Source organism: Balaenoptera acutorostrata, chromosome 3 (assembly GCF_949987535.1).
Source record: "Balaenoptera acutorostrata chromosome 3, mBalAcu1.1, whole genome shotgun sequence".
Classification (NCBI taxonomy): Eukaryota; Metazoa; Chordata; class Mammalia; order Artiodactyla; family Balaenopteridae; genus Balaenoptera; species Balaenoptera acutorostrata.
Window position 1 is genome coordinate 101657016 of NC_080066.1, and position 17423 is coordinate 101674438.

Genomic DNA, 17423 nt, shown 5'->3' on the forward strand with positions numbered 1-17423 from the left:
AAATAAATAAATTAAAAAAAAACTCAATGGGAAAAATATTTGCAAATAATATGACTGACAAGGGGTTAACATCCTAAATATATAAACAGCTCATACTACTCAATATCAAAAAAACAAACAACCCAGTCAACAAATGGGCAGAAGATCTGAATAGACATTTTTCTGAAGAAGACATACAGATGGCTAATAATGACATGTAAAGATGCTCAACATCACTGATTATTAGAAAAATGCAAATCAAAGCAACAATGAGATATCACTTCACACCTGTCAGAATGGCTATCATGAAAAAGTCTACAAATAATAAATGTTGGAGAGGATGTGGAGAAAAGGGAACCCTCCTACACTGTTGGTGGGAATGTAAATTGGTGCAACCATTATGGAAAACAGTATGGAGGCTCCTCAAAAGACTAAAATAAGAGAATTAGCATATGATTCAGCAATTCCACTCCTGGGTATATACCTGGAGAAAACCATAATTCAAAAAGATACATGCACCCCAATGTTCATTGCAGCACTATTTACAATAGCCAAGACATGGAAACAACCTAAATGTCCATCAACAGAGGAGTGGATAAAGAAGATGTGGTATATATATACAATGGAATATTACTCAGCCATAAAAAGAATGAAATAACACCCTTTGCAGCAACATGGATGGACCAAGAGATTGTCATACTGAGTGAAGTAAGTCAGACAGAGAAAGACAAACATCATATGCTATTTATATATGGAATCTTAAAAAATGGTACAAATGAATTTATTTACAAAAAAGAAATAGAGTTACAGATGTAGAAAACAAACCTATGGTTACCAGGGGGTAAGGGGGGGAATAAATTGGGAAATTGGACTGACATATACACCCTACTATATTTAAAATAGAAAAAAAGCTTAGAGAGAGATTCTTGGGGGATACAGAATTTCAGTTTTTAAAAGAAATAAAGAAGGTACTTGGTATTTTTATTTTTTTTATATAAAAGCAAAAGAAGAAGAATTGTGTATAATCAAATATCTTCTTTAAAAATGCAATTTCTGGGGCTTCCCTGGTGGCGCAGTGGTTGAGAATCTGCCTGCTAATGCAGGGGACACGGGTTCGAGCCCTGGTCTGGAAAGATCCCACATGCCACGGAGCAGCTGGGTCCGTGAGCCACAGCTGCTGAGCCTGCGCGTCTGGAGCCTGTGCCCCGCAACGGGAGGGGCCGCGATAGTGAAAGGCCCGCGCACCGCAATGAAGAGCGGTCCCCGTACCGCGATGAAGAGTGGCCCCCACTTGCCGTAACCAGAGAAAGCCCTCGCACGAACTGAAGACCCAACACAGCCAAAAATAAATAAATAAATAAATAAAGTAGCTATAAAAATGCAATTTCTGGCTTTTTCTTAGAGAACACAAATTTAAAGTGAAATAATTTTTAAAGTCCAATACAAAATTAAGAAAACCCACCAAAGTTTTGTGTAAATATTCAGGCATGCATTCATTCATTAACAAATATCTGCTGTGCATCTGTTACATGCCTGGTACTGCTTTGGACGCTGAGGATGCAGAGGTGACTAAGACAGATCATGTCCTTGACCACATAAATTTTGTAGAGCTTAATGATTTAAAATTTGAGAAGAACTATAAAGGCAAATAAAACCAACACCTGAACTAACTGCAACGCAAATTCAAAAAAAAAGAAAAGCTTTGAGAATTGACTAGACTTACCCTTAAAAGTCCAAGGTAGTGACTGAGATACAAGCTTGGTCATGACATACACATCAAAGTCAAGGAGACAGGCACAAGAATCAAATTTATGACAGGAGGACAATTGGGTTGCAAAAATGTCTTCAAACAAATATTCACCATGCTATCCAGTTAAGGTTCTGAAAACCCTGGGTAACACATTCTACCTACAGGAAAAACAAGGTTCAAATTCAAGGTTTTCTAATAGCTAATTAAAATAAAGCAAGAGAGTAACCACAAGAGAACAGAGAGAGAGGGAGGGACTGAAATTAAGATTGAGATTCTGTCTGTCATTGGATAAAAACAAGCAGCCATCACCAAAAAGTGTACAAACAGTAAATGCTGGAGAAGGTGTGGAGAAAAGGGAACCCTCTTACACTGTTGGTGGGAATGTAAATTGGTATAGCCACTATGGAGAACAGTATGGAGGTTCCTTAAAAAACTAAAAATAGAACTACCATATGATCCAGCAATCCCACTCCTGGGCATATATCCAGAGAAAACCATACTTCGAAAAGATACATACACCCCAATGATCATAGCAGCACTATTTACAATAGCCAAGACATGGAAGCAACCCAAGTGCCATGAAAAGATAAATGAATAAAGAAGATGTGGCATATATATATATATAAAATATACACACACACACATATGTACACACAATGGAATACTAATCAGCCATAAAAAAGAATGAAATTCCACCATTTGCAGCAACATGGATGGACCTAGAGAATATTATGCTTACTGAAATAAGTCAGACGGAGAAAGACAAATACTGTATGAAGTCACTTATATGTGGAATCTAGGAAATAATACAAATGAACATATATGCAAAACAGAAATAGACTCACAGATATAGAAAACAAACTAGTGGTTACAAAAGGGGAGAAGAAGAAGGGAGGGGCAAACTAGGGGTATAGGATTAAGAGATACAAACTACTATGTATAAAATAGATAAGCAACAAGAATATATGTATAGCACAGGGAATTCTAGCCATTATCTCGTAATAACTTTTAATGGAGTATAATCTGTAAAAAATACTGAATCACCACGCTATACACCTGAAACTAATATTGTGAATCAACTCTACTTAAATTAAAAAAAAACTCAGTTTCAAAATTTCTGTCTTTAAAATATTCCAAAAGGCATGACAGATGCTGAAAGTGTGAACTTTCAAATGCAATTATGTTGAATGAGCTTGGTACTGGTTGACTTGCTCCCAAGGTCCCACATACTTTCAGTTGAAGCCCCATCCCATAGTGACTCCTAAATCTTCAGTAAAGTATTTAGACACACACACACACACACACACACACAACTATGAGTGAGTGTTTTTCTAGAACTTGATGAATAAGTTCTATATTCAATGGTTTGCTAAAAAGGAGATAGCCCTAAAGGTTAAGGACTACAGAGGACAGACACACACTAGGAGCAAGCTGTGAGAACTCACAGGTATCATGAAGACTGTCACATGCCACAGAATTAGATTTTCACCCAAGTTAACCAGATATTCAAGGAGGAGGAAGCCCCCAGATGACAGCATGGCTATTCTAATTTTGCCTCCTCCATTTCATTATCCATATAACTTCTGAGTGAGTTTTCTAAGACACAAATCTAAGCATGCCCTACCTATGATCAAGATTCTTCAATAATTTCCCATTGCCTAGTGGATTAAAAAAAAAGAAGAAGAGGGGCTTCCCTGGTGGCGCAGTGGTTGAGAGTCCGCCTGCCAATGCAGGGGACACAGGTTTGATCCCTGGTCCGGGAAGATCCCACATGCCGCAGAGCAAGTAAGCCCGTGAGCCACAACTACTGAGCCCGCACGCCGCAACTACTGAAGCCCGCGCGCCTAGAGCCCGTGCTCCGCAATGAGAAGCCACCGTAATGAGAAGCTCACACACTGCAACGAAGAGTAGCCCCCGCTCACCGTAACTAGAGAAAGCCCACGCACAGCAGCAAAGACCCAACACAGCCAAAAATAAATAAATAAAATAAATAAATTTATAACAACAACAAAAAAAAGAAGAAGATAAAAACCTTTGCAAAGCATTTAAGGCCTTTCCCAGCTTCTTGCAAAGTGCCTGGTGAGCAGTGGGTTCTCTAAACATGGAGCATGAGCATGGTTTCCTCTTTCTATCAGGCCTCAACTCAAAAACCACAGAACTTTTCTGAAAGGTCAACCCTGGCCATCTACTAGAATGCCAACACGCCCTCTCCCCCAAATTTTCATAGCCCTCTTTTATACTTATTTTCTCTCCTCAGTTCTTTCAATATCTAACATATTATATATTTTACTTATTTAACTTATTGTCTGTCACCCTCAGTAGGCATATATAAAACATCAACTATAAACACAGTCTCTAGGTAGACAGGGATTTTTGACTCTTTAATTTGTCCACTACTATCTCCATTACCTAGAACAGGGCTTGGCACACAGCAAGTGCTTCATAAAATATATGTAGGATGGATAGGTGTGTGGATCATTAAAACCTCAACCCAAAAACCAGTTCCACCTGAAGCCTCCAGGAAGATTTAGATATTCCTGCTTCTCTCTCCTTCCCCGTACATAACTTCTCTTATCATATTGTACTTCTTTGTATGTTGAGCTGAAAACTTCATTGAAATCAAGGGCCTCACTTTCATTTGTATGTACTTAGAAGTGACTCCTTTGTGCTTGGTACATGATATGTCATTGAATAAATGAATGATTGATTATATCCTTATTTTAAAGATGAGGAAAATAAGGTTTAAAAAGGTTAAATAACTTTTAAGGACACACACTAGTAAGTTGCAGAGGTAAGATACTAACCCAAATGTATGCCAAGCCATTCCTTTATTTTTCCTTGTCACTACTACCATATCTCCCTACAATGTTCTATCCTGTCCCACATTTTCTATTATTCATATCGTACCTCTTACTACGTCCCTGTGCAAATCAAATCCCACCTATTCAATGAAATCTTCCAGATGACTCTTATTCACAGTAATTTCTCCTTTTTTTTTTACCAGGAAGTTCCTGAGATAGCTCTCAGGGTAAATGGGGGAGGTTATAAGGTAAGGTTTGTGGCCTTGGAGAACAGCTTATCCACTTGTGTTCCTCACTCCATATTCAGGCTCTTGGTGCAAAGGCCTACCTGTTTTGCAGGTAATGCACCCTCCATTGGTCCCCAACCTCAGGTAACAGTCTCTCATGATCTGCATATCTCTCCTAAGGACTTATGTGGCTGGTGATGGATGCAATTGTTTCCTTGGTTTGACTGAGCTGAGCTTCCAAGAGAAGCTGCAGAATGAAGCAACTCTGAATAATCCGCATCCCCACCCTGGGATTAGCACTCAGGATACATAAAGCTTTTCCCCTCCTCTCTCCGTCTCTGTTTCTGTTGAAAGAAAGGGTTTCAACCTTTCCCAAATGTGACTCTTCCAAGGTTGTTTCATGAGAAGCAAAAGCTTATTTCCTATTAGCCATTTCCTCATGTTACCACAAGGAAAATAGAGACTTTTCATTGGCCCAACTTCTCCCTTTCTAAATAGAAGCGCATATACCAACATCAGAAATAACAATTTTTGTTGTCAATGGTCCTTGAAAAATAATGTAAAGAGATACTTACAGTTGAAAAAATATGCTTGTTACTTGGTCTCATTTTCTCATCTCAAGCTGAGACATATACACTCAGAACCTGCAAAAACCACAATAAATTCTTCTCTAATGCCTTCTGTACTTAAAATCTTCAGTATATACCCAAGCATCTTATTCAGTAATAATGTGCCACCCTAGTTTGTAACTGCACTACAACATTTAACCCTTAATTGTGTCTACATAAAATGTTGAGATAGCCACAATCTGAGAAGCCGTAGTGAATTAAAACAGCAGGACTACCTGTGTTCAGATCCCACCTCCATCATTTATCAGCTGTGCGAAGTTAAGTTCCTTAACGTCTCAGTCTCCTTTTCCTCATTTTAAAATGGTATGCTATCACTTCACAAAGTTGTTATATTTAATTTGAAAACAGTAATTAATAAATGATAGCTATATGGGAGTTTATTATGCACCGAGCACTATGTTGATCTGTCAGAGAAATCTGAAGAAACTCAGAAGCTGAGCACAGGGCTTTGTACATTGTAGACAACTAAAATATACTGAAGGAATGAAACTCAGAGAAGCTAAGAAGGTCCGGGGCTATCAGGATATTGGTAGAGCTGTGAGTGGAGCCCAGGTATGCCTGACCGCAAAGCCCATGTCCCTGACCCCTGCGCTATATTCTGACAACGTCCAGAGTGCCCAGGACAGGGCTGGCACAGAAAGGCCCTGATACATGGGCCCTCTGACATTAGAGAGGTCTAGAAGAGTGGTCTTTGAACGCGGGCTCACCAGTTTCCAGCAGGGCCTTGAGCCCACTGGTCAGGGCTACGTGGTTTTCCTAGCCGAGGACCGAGGTGAGATGGAAAATGCACCCTTCTTCACTCCTCTATTCTCTTCCCCCCACAATTGCAGTGCCGGGTGAGCGGCCCGGGGGACGCACTTCTGGAACCCCTTTTTCCTCTGAGACTTGCAGGCCAGCCGAAGCGACTGCGGCCCTCGGTTGGAGGGAGCCTGTTTCCAGTCGGACCGCGTCCGGCGGCGCACCCGAGCTCCGCGCCTGCGCAATCAGCCCGTCGCCGCGCCGGCCCTGAGGACGTGTGCACGCTGCCTTCGCGGCTCCTGGGCCTTGAGATGCGTGGCTTGCGGGCCCGTGCCAGCTCCAGGTGCGTGAGGAGGATTTCAAGAACCCAGGTGTGAGGTGGAGCGACCCCCCGGGAAAGGTCGGGCCTGCCTCGGTCCCTCCAAGGTGCCCGGGGACCCAGAACGGGCGCGCCACGACCTCAGCTCCTTTGCTTTCCTCACTTCCCCGCCTCCTGACTGCGACTCATGGGGAGCGGGAATCTCTGAGAGGAATTGCAAAAAACGATACTTTCCCCTGCAGTGGGTCGTATCACATGTGGCATTTTTCCCCCTCTCTGTGGCCAAAGCAGTTTTCACCCTTGCCTTTCCTTTCCCGGTGTGGGATTTTGCAGTCTCTGGACTTTGGCTCGACTCCTAGGTGCTTACTGGTTGTGGGCAATTAGGGCGAGGGCCAGTTGTCAGGGTCTGTGTCCTGTGCACTCCCTCTGAGAGGAAGAGGTGAGGGTTCAAGGTCAAGAGAGGGGGCCGGGGGAAGTGGGGCAGAAGAGAGGGAAAGGCTGTGATAAATGTCTCCAGAGGTTATTCCGTAACTGAAAGTTCTCTAACTTTCTCTCAGTTCTTGCGTTTCTTGTTCATTTACTTTTGTGATATGCCCACCTCGTTTTAATGGTGTTCGTTAAGACTGGAAAACTAACAGGCTTTCGGCCTTGAAGTATCGTTGGAATTTTTTGAGATCGGTTTTCACAGTTTTACAACGGAGTGTATCTTGCTGTTGTCAGGATAATCTTGGGGTTGACCCATTGAGATTTACCATCTTTTATTTTTCACTTTAACATAAGAAAAATTACACGCTGTTGGATTTGTTTTTGAAATATTACTGACAAAAAAAGTCATTTGAGAACACAGAGAAATCAGTAGAAGTGGGATTTGGAGTTCTATCATATTACTGTGCATATGCTTAAGTATACGTGGGACTGCATTTGGAGCTTGGGGATCCCTTAGCTGTCACTTATAAATAGCAGATGAGATCACTGCTTGCCACCAGTGATTCTAACAATATAGGGCTTCCAGTAAGTGCTTTCCCACATGGTGTGGACACAACTGACAATAGTATCCGGTCTCAGTGCTAGTGTTAGTTGATAAGCCATAGTCTCTTTTTGGCCCGGTAACTATAGGTCGTCAATTCCTGTTATAATCAGAAATGGTTGTCATGTGTGTGGTTCTAGTGTGGGATTTTTTTCAAGTGTTCCAAAGAAACTATTAAAGGAAAGAAGAAATACACAATAGGAGCTGAGGAGCCTGGCTGCAGGCCAGAATCCTATGTGTGATCTTTCAGGCCCAACCATAGACAATTGCGTGGCTTTGTCTGGCTGGCCTCTTTGGGGGAAGCTGCTCTTGCCACACCAGACTTGTGCATGGCCAGTGCACTGCAGTTTTCTGGAGGGAGTTGGCAGTCAAGGACTCACCCCTTCCCTCCCACTAGCCATGCTCATACTGTATTGCATTCCTGGCTCAGGTACTTCCATTCTGAGGGCCTTGGCCGAGGTACTTCCCAGGTGCCTCCACCAATACCTCCTTATTGCAAAGGGAGGGAAGGTGGAGGGGGCAGCCTTGACTGAGGTACTTTTCTCCATTTTGACTCAGGACCATTCCACTTGTAGCTCTTCCTTCCTCCTCCCCTGGCCCACAGGTCCATAAAGAGGCAGAAACCTTTTGTTCCAGCCTCCTCTGCAGAGAGGTGATTGTGTGCATTGCATCCACCTAACCCTCACCTAGTGTTGTTCCATTTAATCGACCACTGGGGAACCAGTACTTTTTTAGCCTCTTGCTTGCACTGTCGCAGTAAGTGAATAGACTCGATTATTACTTGCAGTTTGGCTCATTGTCCTAATTGACACCTCAACACCTGATTTTGCCTGACGGGAATTAAATAAATTGCCAAGTTCTTGGCAATTCACTTAATTTTAATTCTCATAACTGCTGCTGTGTTAGCATTTTAAGGGTTTGGAGGCCATTCACCTGTAATTTCTCTAACTCAGTGTTGTGAAAGTGGATAGTAATAGCATCAACAGCTGATTGTTGTTAACGTGGATATCTGGGTTATATGGTGTATTTTATAAATTAATATAGTGGCTTGCAGTCAGATTATTTTAGTTATTTGTGGCATATTACCTTTGGCCTCTAATTAGATTTTTCTGATAAATATTTTGGGGTTATATGGGTCAGTTGAAGAAAATTAATAATCCTTAGTAATCCTGTCTCATCCTATGGGCCCCAATCTTACTTAATAGATTACTTGGCCACTTTGAATAAAGTGATTTGTTGTAGGTTCCTCTGTCTAGTGTGTAAAGAGATACGCCAGGAACAGGTTTCACAGTTTTTTACCTCTTCCTATAGAAGTTTCACGAAACAGTATTTATGGTTACCATATGTTATGCAACCTGATATTTTCTACTCTATTAAACAAAAATGCTGATCATGACACACTAAAGTGATTGCACAATCCACTAATGGGTAGTGACATGCAGCTTGAAAAACACTATAATAAAACAACTAGAAGATAATTTGCTCAATAAATGATTTTTTTTTCTGTTTTTAAATCAGATTCCTGAAGAGAACCACAGTGGGAGTGTTTGTGATTTTGTGTTTAAGGTGTCTTCTAGGAAAAAATAGATAATAGCACACAGCATATATGTTGGATATCCACTAAATCATCTGACAAAAGAACACTGAGTTTCTGGTAGATTTATCAACTCTCTGATCTCAACTAGAAGATACAACATTAGAATGAGAGAGCTGGAACAGCTTTTTTAAATCTCTGGCTTCCTTATTTAAGGAAAATGCAGTAGAAGAAGAAGGATGAGAAGAAAATTGGCTTTTCAGTTAGGAGAAGATAGGGTATAAAATGGTTGTGAAAGTTCCTGGTTAGCTTTTGCATGTGTCCTACAGAGTTATATTAGGGAAAGTATCTTTATATTAACTGAGACCAAAATGACCTTTTTATTCTACTGCCTGAAAAGTAAACTACACTCAGACTTTCAATTACTTAGCCGTAGATAAGTATGTAAGTAGCCAATGTGTCAACCTCATTGCCTCTGTACTTGTCTTTTAGGACTTCTACAACAAAGTGGAAAGGAGAAATAAAAAGAACTGTATGTTTAGTGTGTTTATCTCTTAGTTAGAAACCCTAAAAATGATATTAAGTAGATAAGGATAAAGTTTTTAAATTTGATTAGTGTTGAGCTAAATAATACCTTACATTTATACATTGCTTCAGTTTTCCAACACATTCAGGTGCATTATCTCCATTGATTCTCACAACTCAATGTGGTAGGCAGGCCAGGAGGCATTTTCCCTGACTCAGAGATGAGGAATCTATATTTCCTTCTTCTTGCCACCAAGTTCATATGATGGCAGATCCAGAACTAGAATCCAGGTTTTCTGGGACATTTTCTCCCAGTTGTTTATGTTATCTTTGTTGGTCCAAAGAAGTAACTGAGAGTAAATATTGCTAATGATGTGGCTAAGAATTTTGATAACTAAAACATTCCATTCTCAGATCATGTCCAAGGTATGCTATAATTGAATGCAAATATGTCTTTTTAGTATTATATTTTATTTCTTACACTCTTTATCTTTCTAGCCCAATTTTTGAAAAATGACAAATCTACTTAATAGTGGACTAGGAAAATTAGAATTAAAAGATCTATTTAATGTTAAGAAATTCAACTCAGTCCCCTTTTAACGTATCATCTCAATTAATTAGAAATATAGCTTAAAATTATATACATTTTTAAGTATTTCTTTTAAAAACTCCTCATTTCTCTGTATGAGTAAAATTAGTTTAATGATTCTAAAGTATCTAAAATGGTTATTAACTTACTTTTAAACACAGGAAAAGTTGAGGTTCCCTATTGCCTTTAATACCTTTAGCCAAGGAACAGCTTAAATTATTTCTTTTCATATGAATAAGTAATTTTTAATTAATACATTTTTATTTTTAATTTTTAGACATCTGTGGAGTGTAAGAACACCATGGAGCTCATCAGAGTATATCACTGAAGAATATGATGGCTGAAAACAATTTGAAAATGCTAAAGATTCAACAGTGTGTAGTAGCCAACAAACTACCTAGAAACAGGCCATATATTTGCAATATTTGCTTCAAGCATTTTGAAACACCCTCAAAATTAGCTAGGCATTATCTCATTCATACTGGTCAAAAGCCATTTGAATGTGATGTGTGTCATAAAACCTTTAGACAACTAGTTCATCTGGAAAGACATCAACTAACTCATAATCTGCCTTTTAAATGTAGTATTTGTCCACGCCACTTTAAGAATCTGAAGACATTCGTGAAGCACCAACAGCTTCACAATGAAACTTACCAGAATGATGTTAAACAGGTCAGAAGACTGCTGGAGGCCAAGCAAGAAAAGCCAGTGTATGGAATGTATCATGCTCTTACCACAGAGGAGAGATGGGCATTACACCCGTGCTCCAAGTCTGATCCTACACACAGCCCTACAAAGAAAAAAAAGAATATTCATGCGTGTACAATCTGTGGCAAGCTGTTCCCATCACAGTCAAAACTTGACAGGCATGCACTTATTCATACTGGTCAGAGGCCTTTTAAATGTGTCCTGTGCAGTAAATCTTTTCGACAGTCAACTCACTTAAAAATCCACCAACTCACACATTCAGAGGAAAGACCTTTTCAATGTTGTTTTTGTCAAAAAGGATTTAAGATTCAAAGCAAACTTCTGAAGCATAAACAAATCCATGCCAGGAATAAGACTCTTCAGACCCTTTCATTAAAGGTGAAGAGTCCAGAATCAGGCCCCCTGCCTAATAAATTAAATGCAAAGCAGGATAGTTTTGAAAACGGTGATATATGTGAATCTGAGGAGAATAACCAACTTGATGTCCACTCTATTTATATTGTCCCTTTTCAATGTCCAGAGTGTGAAGAATGTTTTGAATCAGAGCAGATTCTCAATGGACATAAGTGTTTTCCTGCCAGAAGTGGCAAAATTCCAAGCAGGCTCAAAAGAAGCTACAACTATAAAACCATTGTTAAAAAAATCTTGGCTAAGCTTAAACGTGCTGGGGGTAAAAAATTAGATAATTTTCGATCTGAGAAAAAAGTATTTAAAAACAGTTTCTTGAAAAATTGTGATCTTATTTCTGGTGAGCAGAGCCCTGAACAAACCCAGAGAACATTTATGGGTTCTCTTGGCAAGCATGGAACATATAAGACAGTTGGCAATAAAAAGAAGAAAACGTTGACTTTGCCATTTTCTTGGCAAAAGCACTTCCAGAGCCAAAATATGGGAAAAAACGTAAAAGGTATTCTTACACCAGAGAACATGTTAACTATGGATAATTCTGTGAATAATAAAGATGTATCTATCTATGGTTCATCAGGTGAGGAATTCTTTGAAAACTGCGAAGTGCTTCAGTGTGGTTTTTCAATTACAAATGAAAACATCTATACTGGACATAAGATGTGTCCTTGTGACAAATGTGAGAAAGTGTTTCCTTCCGTATCTAAACTACAAAGACACTATTTAATTCATACTGGACAGAGGCCTTTTGGCTGTAATGTTTGTGGGAAATCTTTTAGACAGTCAGCTCACTTGAAAAGACATAAATTAACTCATATTGATAAGATTCCATATAGAAAATCTCTTTGCCAAGTAGAATTGGAAAATTTGAACAAACTTTTCATTCATCAAGGTGATAATGTTAACTATAGTGCTTCCCAACAATGTCAGACTCTTGGTTTTCAAAAATACGAGGTCGCAGAGTCAGATCAAACATCAGAAATAAAAGTTAAGGCAGAATCAGAGGATTTCATTCTTGGTACCCCCTATAGGAACAGGCAGCCCTGTCTCTCTAGTGCACTTCTGGAATCAGAGCAGAGCCATCATAGTCATTGTTGTAGTTATTCAGGGCGTACTGAGAGGAACGATGGCCTTCTTTACCAATGCAGTGTTTGTTCTAAAAGTTTTAGATCCCCGTCGAAGCTGGAAAGACACTATCTAATTCATGCAGGGCAGAAGCCATTCGAATGCTCAGTTTGTGGCAAAACATTCAGACAGGCTCCACACTGGAAGAGACATCAACTTACTCACTTTAAGGAATGACCACAAGAGAAAATGGTTGTCTTAAAGTCAGTTATGTAATTGACAGACCCACTAACACATGTGTGGTCTTTCTGGTGACCTTGCTCTTTAGCCTGTATCATTTATAATGTATTTGTATCAAAAGGCCTGCATTAGATTGAATGATTTCGTAGGCACTTGCTTGTCTGCATAGTCAGAGGTAAGATACATAGAAATGTAATACGTTTTAGGAACAGCCAAATTAATTTTTAGGGGGAAGAACATGATTTGATGCCATAAAGCAGGTATTTGTTTTATTTTAACATATACTTTGGCTGTATTGAAAATGTAAATCCATGATGTGGTACAAATAATTCAGCCTCATTTTTAAAGGAATTATTCCTTAAGACACGCCATCTCCTTTTATATATGCTCAAAAGACTGAGAGGCAAAAATTGGTTTTTGGCCACTACAGATAGCCCCACTATATTATTTCATGTATTTTACACCTATGGTTCAAATTCCATTGCAAAATTTTTTCTTATAAGCTAAAAAATATAAAGGTGATAAAAGTGAAAGTGGATGAGAAAATAATAGCATTATTTTCATTGTTCTTTTCCAAGCTGTTTATTCTTAGGACTCCGGTAGCTTCCCCCCCTATTCTGTAGGTGATTTGAATTGTTTTTTTGCCCAGCCTGCTGTTATCTTTACCCCCAAAATGTAAAAGTAGGAGAGAGGCTAGGATGCACCTCTGTACATTTACCATGTTTACTTATCAGGAATAATGTTCAAGTGCCATAATCTTTTTGATGATATGTATGCAGTGTCATCTTTTCAGAGGAATGAATGCAATTCATCTACATGCTTATTAATGATTGATAGCAGTAGTTGTAGACTTAAGACTCACCTGTAGATCTGCATCTCCATAATACTTTTACATTTACCTTAGTAAAACTTTCTTTTAATACCTCTTTGAGTGGTCCTAGGACTAAACTAAATATTCTATTAAGTTTGATCAAACGGCAGTGACTAGGTGTAGTTCTAGTTTTTATTCCTGTGTTTTGCAAGATTCTAATGCTAAAGAATGTTATTTTGATCATTAGTAAATTGTTATTTTAATTAGTAAGGTAATCCCATGTAGGAATAAGATGCTTATGGAATTGAGAGTATCATTCTAAACAGTACTGTCATGATTTGGGGAATATTTAATCAAACTGTAAAAGGCTTGTAATCACACATTGTCCTTCACATTTGCCATTTTTAATAAAATCTTTAAGAATGACATTTCCTAGCAATAAGAGAAAATAACCATTATCTTTCTAAGGTGAAAAGAACAGGTGGGTATTTATCCTAGCACTCTCAGATATATGTAGTGACAAGCCCTCTACTGAGAATGGATAAAGGAACAATTTTACATTGTACTGTAAGAATTGTCTTTGTTGGGGGGGAGGGGGGAGGAGAAGTCGGTCTGCTTCTTTTACAAGTGAATTTTGAGAAACTTGGGTTTAATTCATAGAGATTAAACTTAACAGTACAGATAAAAGCCCAAAGATGTACAAATGTGCAGGAGAATCGTGTTTTAAAGAATAATTTCTCATGTTTCCTTGAGATGTGTTCCTCCAGTGCTAGCAAGGTGATGTTTTATATAATTTGCTTTACACAAAACTTTTAAAGAACACATCTATTACATAAAAGCAAGGGATAACTAGTTCATGTTTTCCAAGAATAAAGGTTCAAGGGTTTTTTTCTTTAATATGTCTGAAATTATATATTTGGGAATTTTCCTAAGCTATTTATGTAATTTTATTTGAAGTAAATGTCTCATATACTCCTTTCCCAACCCTAACAGGAGAATCCTAACAGTGTTGTGCTTGTATGATTATTAGACTTTATTTGCCTAAGTGATACTACTCTACATTTTTTTTTTTTTTGGCCCATGCCTTTTTAAGCTGTTTCATATTGAAAGTTGGAATATTGTAAAAATTTTGTCGAAGAGGTACTGTAGTGCTATTTGAAGTACCTGTAACGAAATACTTACTTACTTTTATTATCACTACAAGCTGTGGAAACTTTATAGGAATGAAAATAAACTGTATACATCCATGATAAGAAGTTTAAACATTAGATGTTAAATGATGACTTGCTGCATGCTAGAACCGTTATTATTGTTGAATCAGTTGCTTTGGTTTTCTGAAAAAAATAAACTTTTAAATATCTGTAAAGAAAATTAGAAGAATTTTTGTTTGGGCAATTCCAGGCTGTAGCATGATTATTTACTGAAGTAGTTTGATTGACTTAGTGAAATTATTGTTTCTTGTTTTGTACTACAATAGGGCCTATTAGGACAAAATGTGTGTTGAAGGAAAGTAGATGGTGATTCTTGAATAATTCAAATTTTAGAATATTTTAAAAATAAAGTTTCTAATTACACAGTTTGAACTTTTTTAAAAGGGAAAATCACATAATACAGGAACAAGGTACTGATCGCCGAACACTTTCCTGGGCCCACTCCAATCTACTTTCTACCTTCTGAGCTTTCTACATGGATAGTTAATCGTTTACTTCCTTGTTCATGTTAAGTTTCTTTGATAGCTCCTTATCACCTACAAATGGATATGTTAACTCCATTGCATGTCACATGATTTATCTGCTTATCCATTTATCATCCTCTTTGGCCTCCCTCTCCAGATTTGTACTAAAGAAACAAAATTAGTTCCTCCAATACATATTCTTGTTATTCCCGCTTCCATCTTATCTATGTAGTATTAATTTCAATTAGATACAAACTCTCATACTGTATTCAAAGAAGAGATTTAGTTGAGCTAGGTTTTATTTGTTTTTAGTCTGTGATTATGGAAGAAAAATAACGTGTTTAATTTGCAGAAAACAGATTTCAATTTACGTTATGTGAGATAACCAATGAGAATTATAGACATTTTTAAGGGATAGCACCGGTGTTTGAAGTCTGCATATCTTATAAGAATCCTTTGTTAGAAGTGAATTGGCAAGGGCTGTTTCATGCAGAATATCTGCTCTTTAGAAGCAGTGAAAGGAAACATTTAATTCCTTTCTTGTTGAGATTTCTCCTATTGCCAGTTAGAAGGGCTTAGAGTTTCAGGGCTAACTGCTAGAATTCTATTAGAGAACAAAATTCTATTAGAGGAAAAAAGATAACTGAAAAAGAAAAGTGGTACAATGGTATTATTAAACAATATGGAACATGTAATACTTTGCATCTGTATCGGCTAACTTCTATTCATTCTTTGAAGTTTGAGCTTAAACACTGCTTCTCTGGAAGCCTTTTTGATTTACCCTAGCACTCTATTCCCTGTGCTCCCACTGCTTTTTGTTCATAACTCTATTAATCGTCACTGTTGACTAGTGGTTTTCAAACTTATAGTGTGCACTAGAATCACCTAGAGGGCTTGTTAAAAGCATAGATTGTTGAGCTACACCCTCAAGAGTTTCTGATTCAATATTTGGAGTTGGGCCTGAAAATTTGCATTTATACAGGTTAGCTGTTATTGCTGTATTGAAACTACACTTTGAGAACCATTGAGCTAAACTACATGTTTCTGGAAAGCAAGAGAATGCATGATTTTATGTTTTATACATAAAGTATAAAGCAGTATCTGTAATGTTTTTACATCCTCAAATATATACTGGATGTATAAAGGAAGAAATGAATGGAGTCATTATTACAAACTCTTACCTTCTCTGTAAATCTATAATTTCGTTTACAGCCTTTCATTCATTCTTGGAATAGTTTGCCTTCTAAGATGTTGAGATCAAAGCCAATCCAAAACTTTCTAAACTTCCCTCCTCTTCACTCAAAAATGTCTATCTTTACTCCTTACTTTTCTCATGTATCTCAGAATAATAATATTCTTCCACTTTTCTGAAGCTAGCTTTTCCTTGCTCTCTTTCTCCTTCTGGGAGCTTCATCATTAGTCCCTTCTTTTTTCTGGTGTTTTTAGTTTTTCCCTCTCATTGGTTTCCTTAAAGAAAATTTCATGTGTTCCTTATTCAGTTATGATGGTTTTGGCTGCAAGTAGCAGAATGCCTGACTCAAACTGCTTCTTGCAGTGGGGACCTTATTGGCTTATACAACCTGAAGTCCAGCAACTAGATAAACCTTAGGGTTGTTAAATCATATAGTTGACTCTGGTTCCTTCCATCTGCTCTGCCTTTCACAATGACAAGGTTATTTTCCTTATGGTTTTAGGATGCTTTGTTTGCAATTAGGGCTGCATGCTTCCTTCATGGGGGGAGGGTGGGACAGTGAGTGAATGAGAGACCCAGAAACTCCCCCAAGAGCAAAGATAACTTTCCTAGACATCTACAGTGAACATTACCTCTCTCACCTGCCAGAATTGCTTCACAGCCACATTCCTGAACCAGCCACTGACAAAGGAGATAGAATTACTTGGAGCTGGACCTGGGCCTCAGCCTACTTCCTTCAAGCACAAGGTTGCCTGAAGATAATACAAATACTGGTCAAATTTGAAGTTGCATTTGGAAAGAAGGGAGGAATGGATAGGCAATCAAAATTTCCACTGCACCAAGCTTAAAAAGATAGCAGTTTGGGGGCTTCCCTGGTGGCGCAGTGGTTGAGAATCCGCCTGCCAATGCAGGGGACACGGGTTCGAGCCCTGGTCCGGGAAGATCCCATATGCCGCGGAGCAACTGGGCCCGTGAGCCACAACTACTGAGCCTGCGCATCTGGAGCCTGTGCTCCGCAACAAGAGAGGCCGCAATAGTGAGAGGCCCGTGCACCGCGATGAAGAGTGGCCCCCGCTTGCCGCAACTGGAGAAAGCCCTTGAACAGAAACGAAGACCCAACACAGCCAAAAATAAATATAAATAAATAAATTTATAAAAAAAAAAAAAAGATAGCAGTTGGGCCAAATAACTTTAGTTTTACCTATTATT

At 38.6% G+C, this 17423-nt stretch overlaps 1 protein-coding gene and 1 long non-coding RNA gene across 3 annotated transcripts in view; one reads left to right on the forward strand and one right to left on the reverse strand.

Annotated features, from left to right (window-relative positions):
* The window catches only part of LOC103000654 (uncharacterized), a 143595-nt gene extending 137267 nt beyond the window's left edge, over nt 1–6328 (reverse strand). Inside the window, exons 1-2 of the long non-coding RNA XR_450850.2 lie at nt 6094–6328; nt 5333–5401 (exon numbers count right to left, since the gene is read on the reverse strand). This is a non-coding gene — a long non-coding RNA (uncharacterized LOC103000654). The remainder of the gene's footprint in view (nt 1–5332; nt 5402–6093) is intronic.
* Nucleotides 6329–6370: 42 nt separating this feature from the next.
* Nucleotides 6371–16082, forward strand: ZNF770 (zinc finger protein 770). Of its 2 annotated transcripts, none has more exons than XM_007180440.2 (2): nt 6371–6495; nt 10396–16082. In XM_007180440.2, exon 2 carries the CDS (start codon nt 10452–10454, stop codon nt 12531–12533), a length of 2082 nt encoding a protein of 693 aa, XP_007180502.3. In that variant the 5' UTR covers nt 6371–6495; nt 10396–10451; the 3' UTR covers nt 12534–16082. The 2 variants fall into 2 exon arrangements, with proteins under 2 accessions (XP_007180502.3, XP_028021925.2); XM_028166124.2 differs by having other exon boundaries at nt 6371–6467.
* The last annotated feature ends 1341 nt before the right edge of the window (nt 16083–17423 follow it).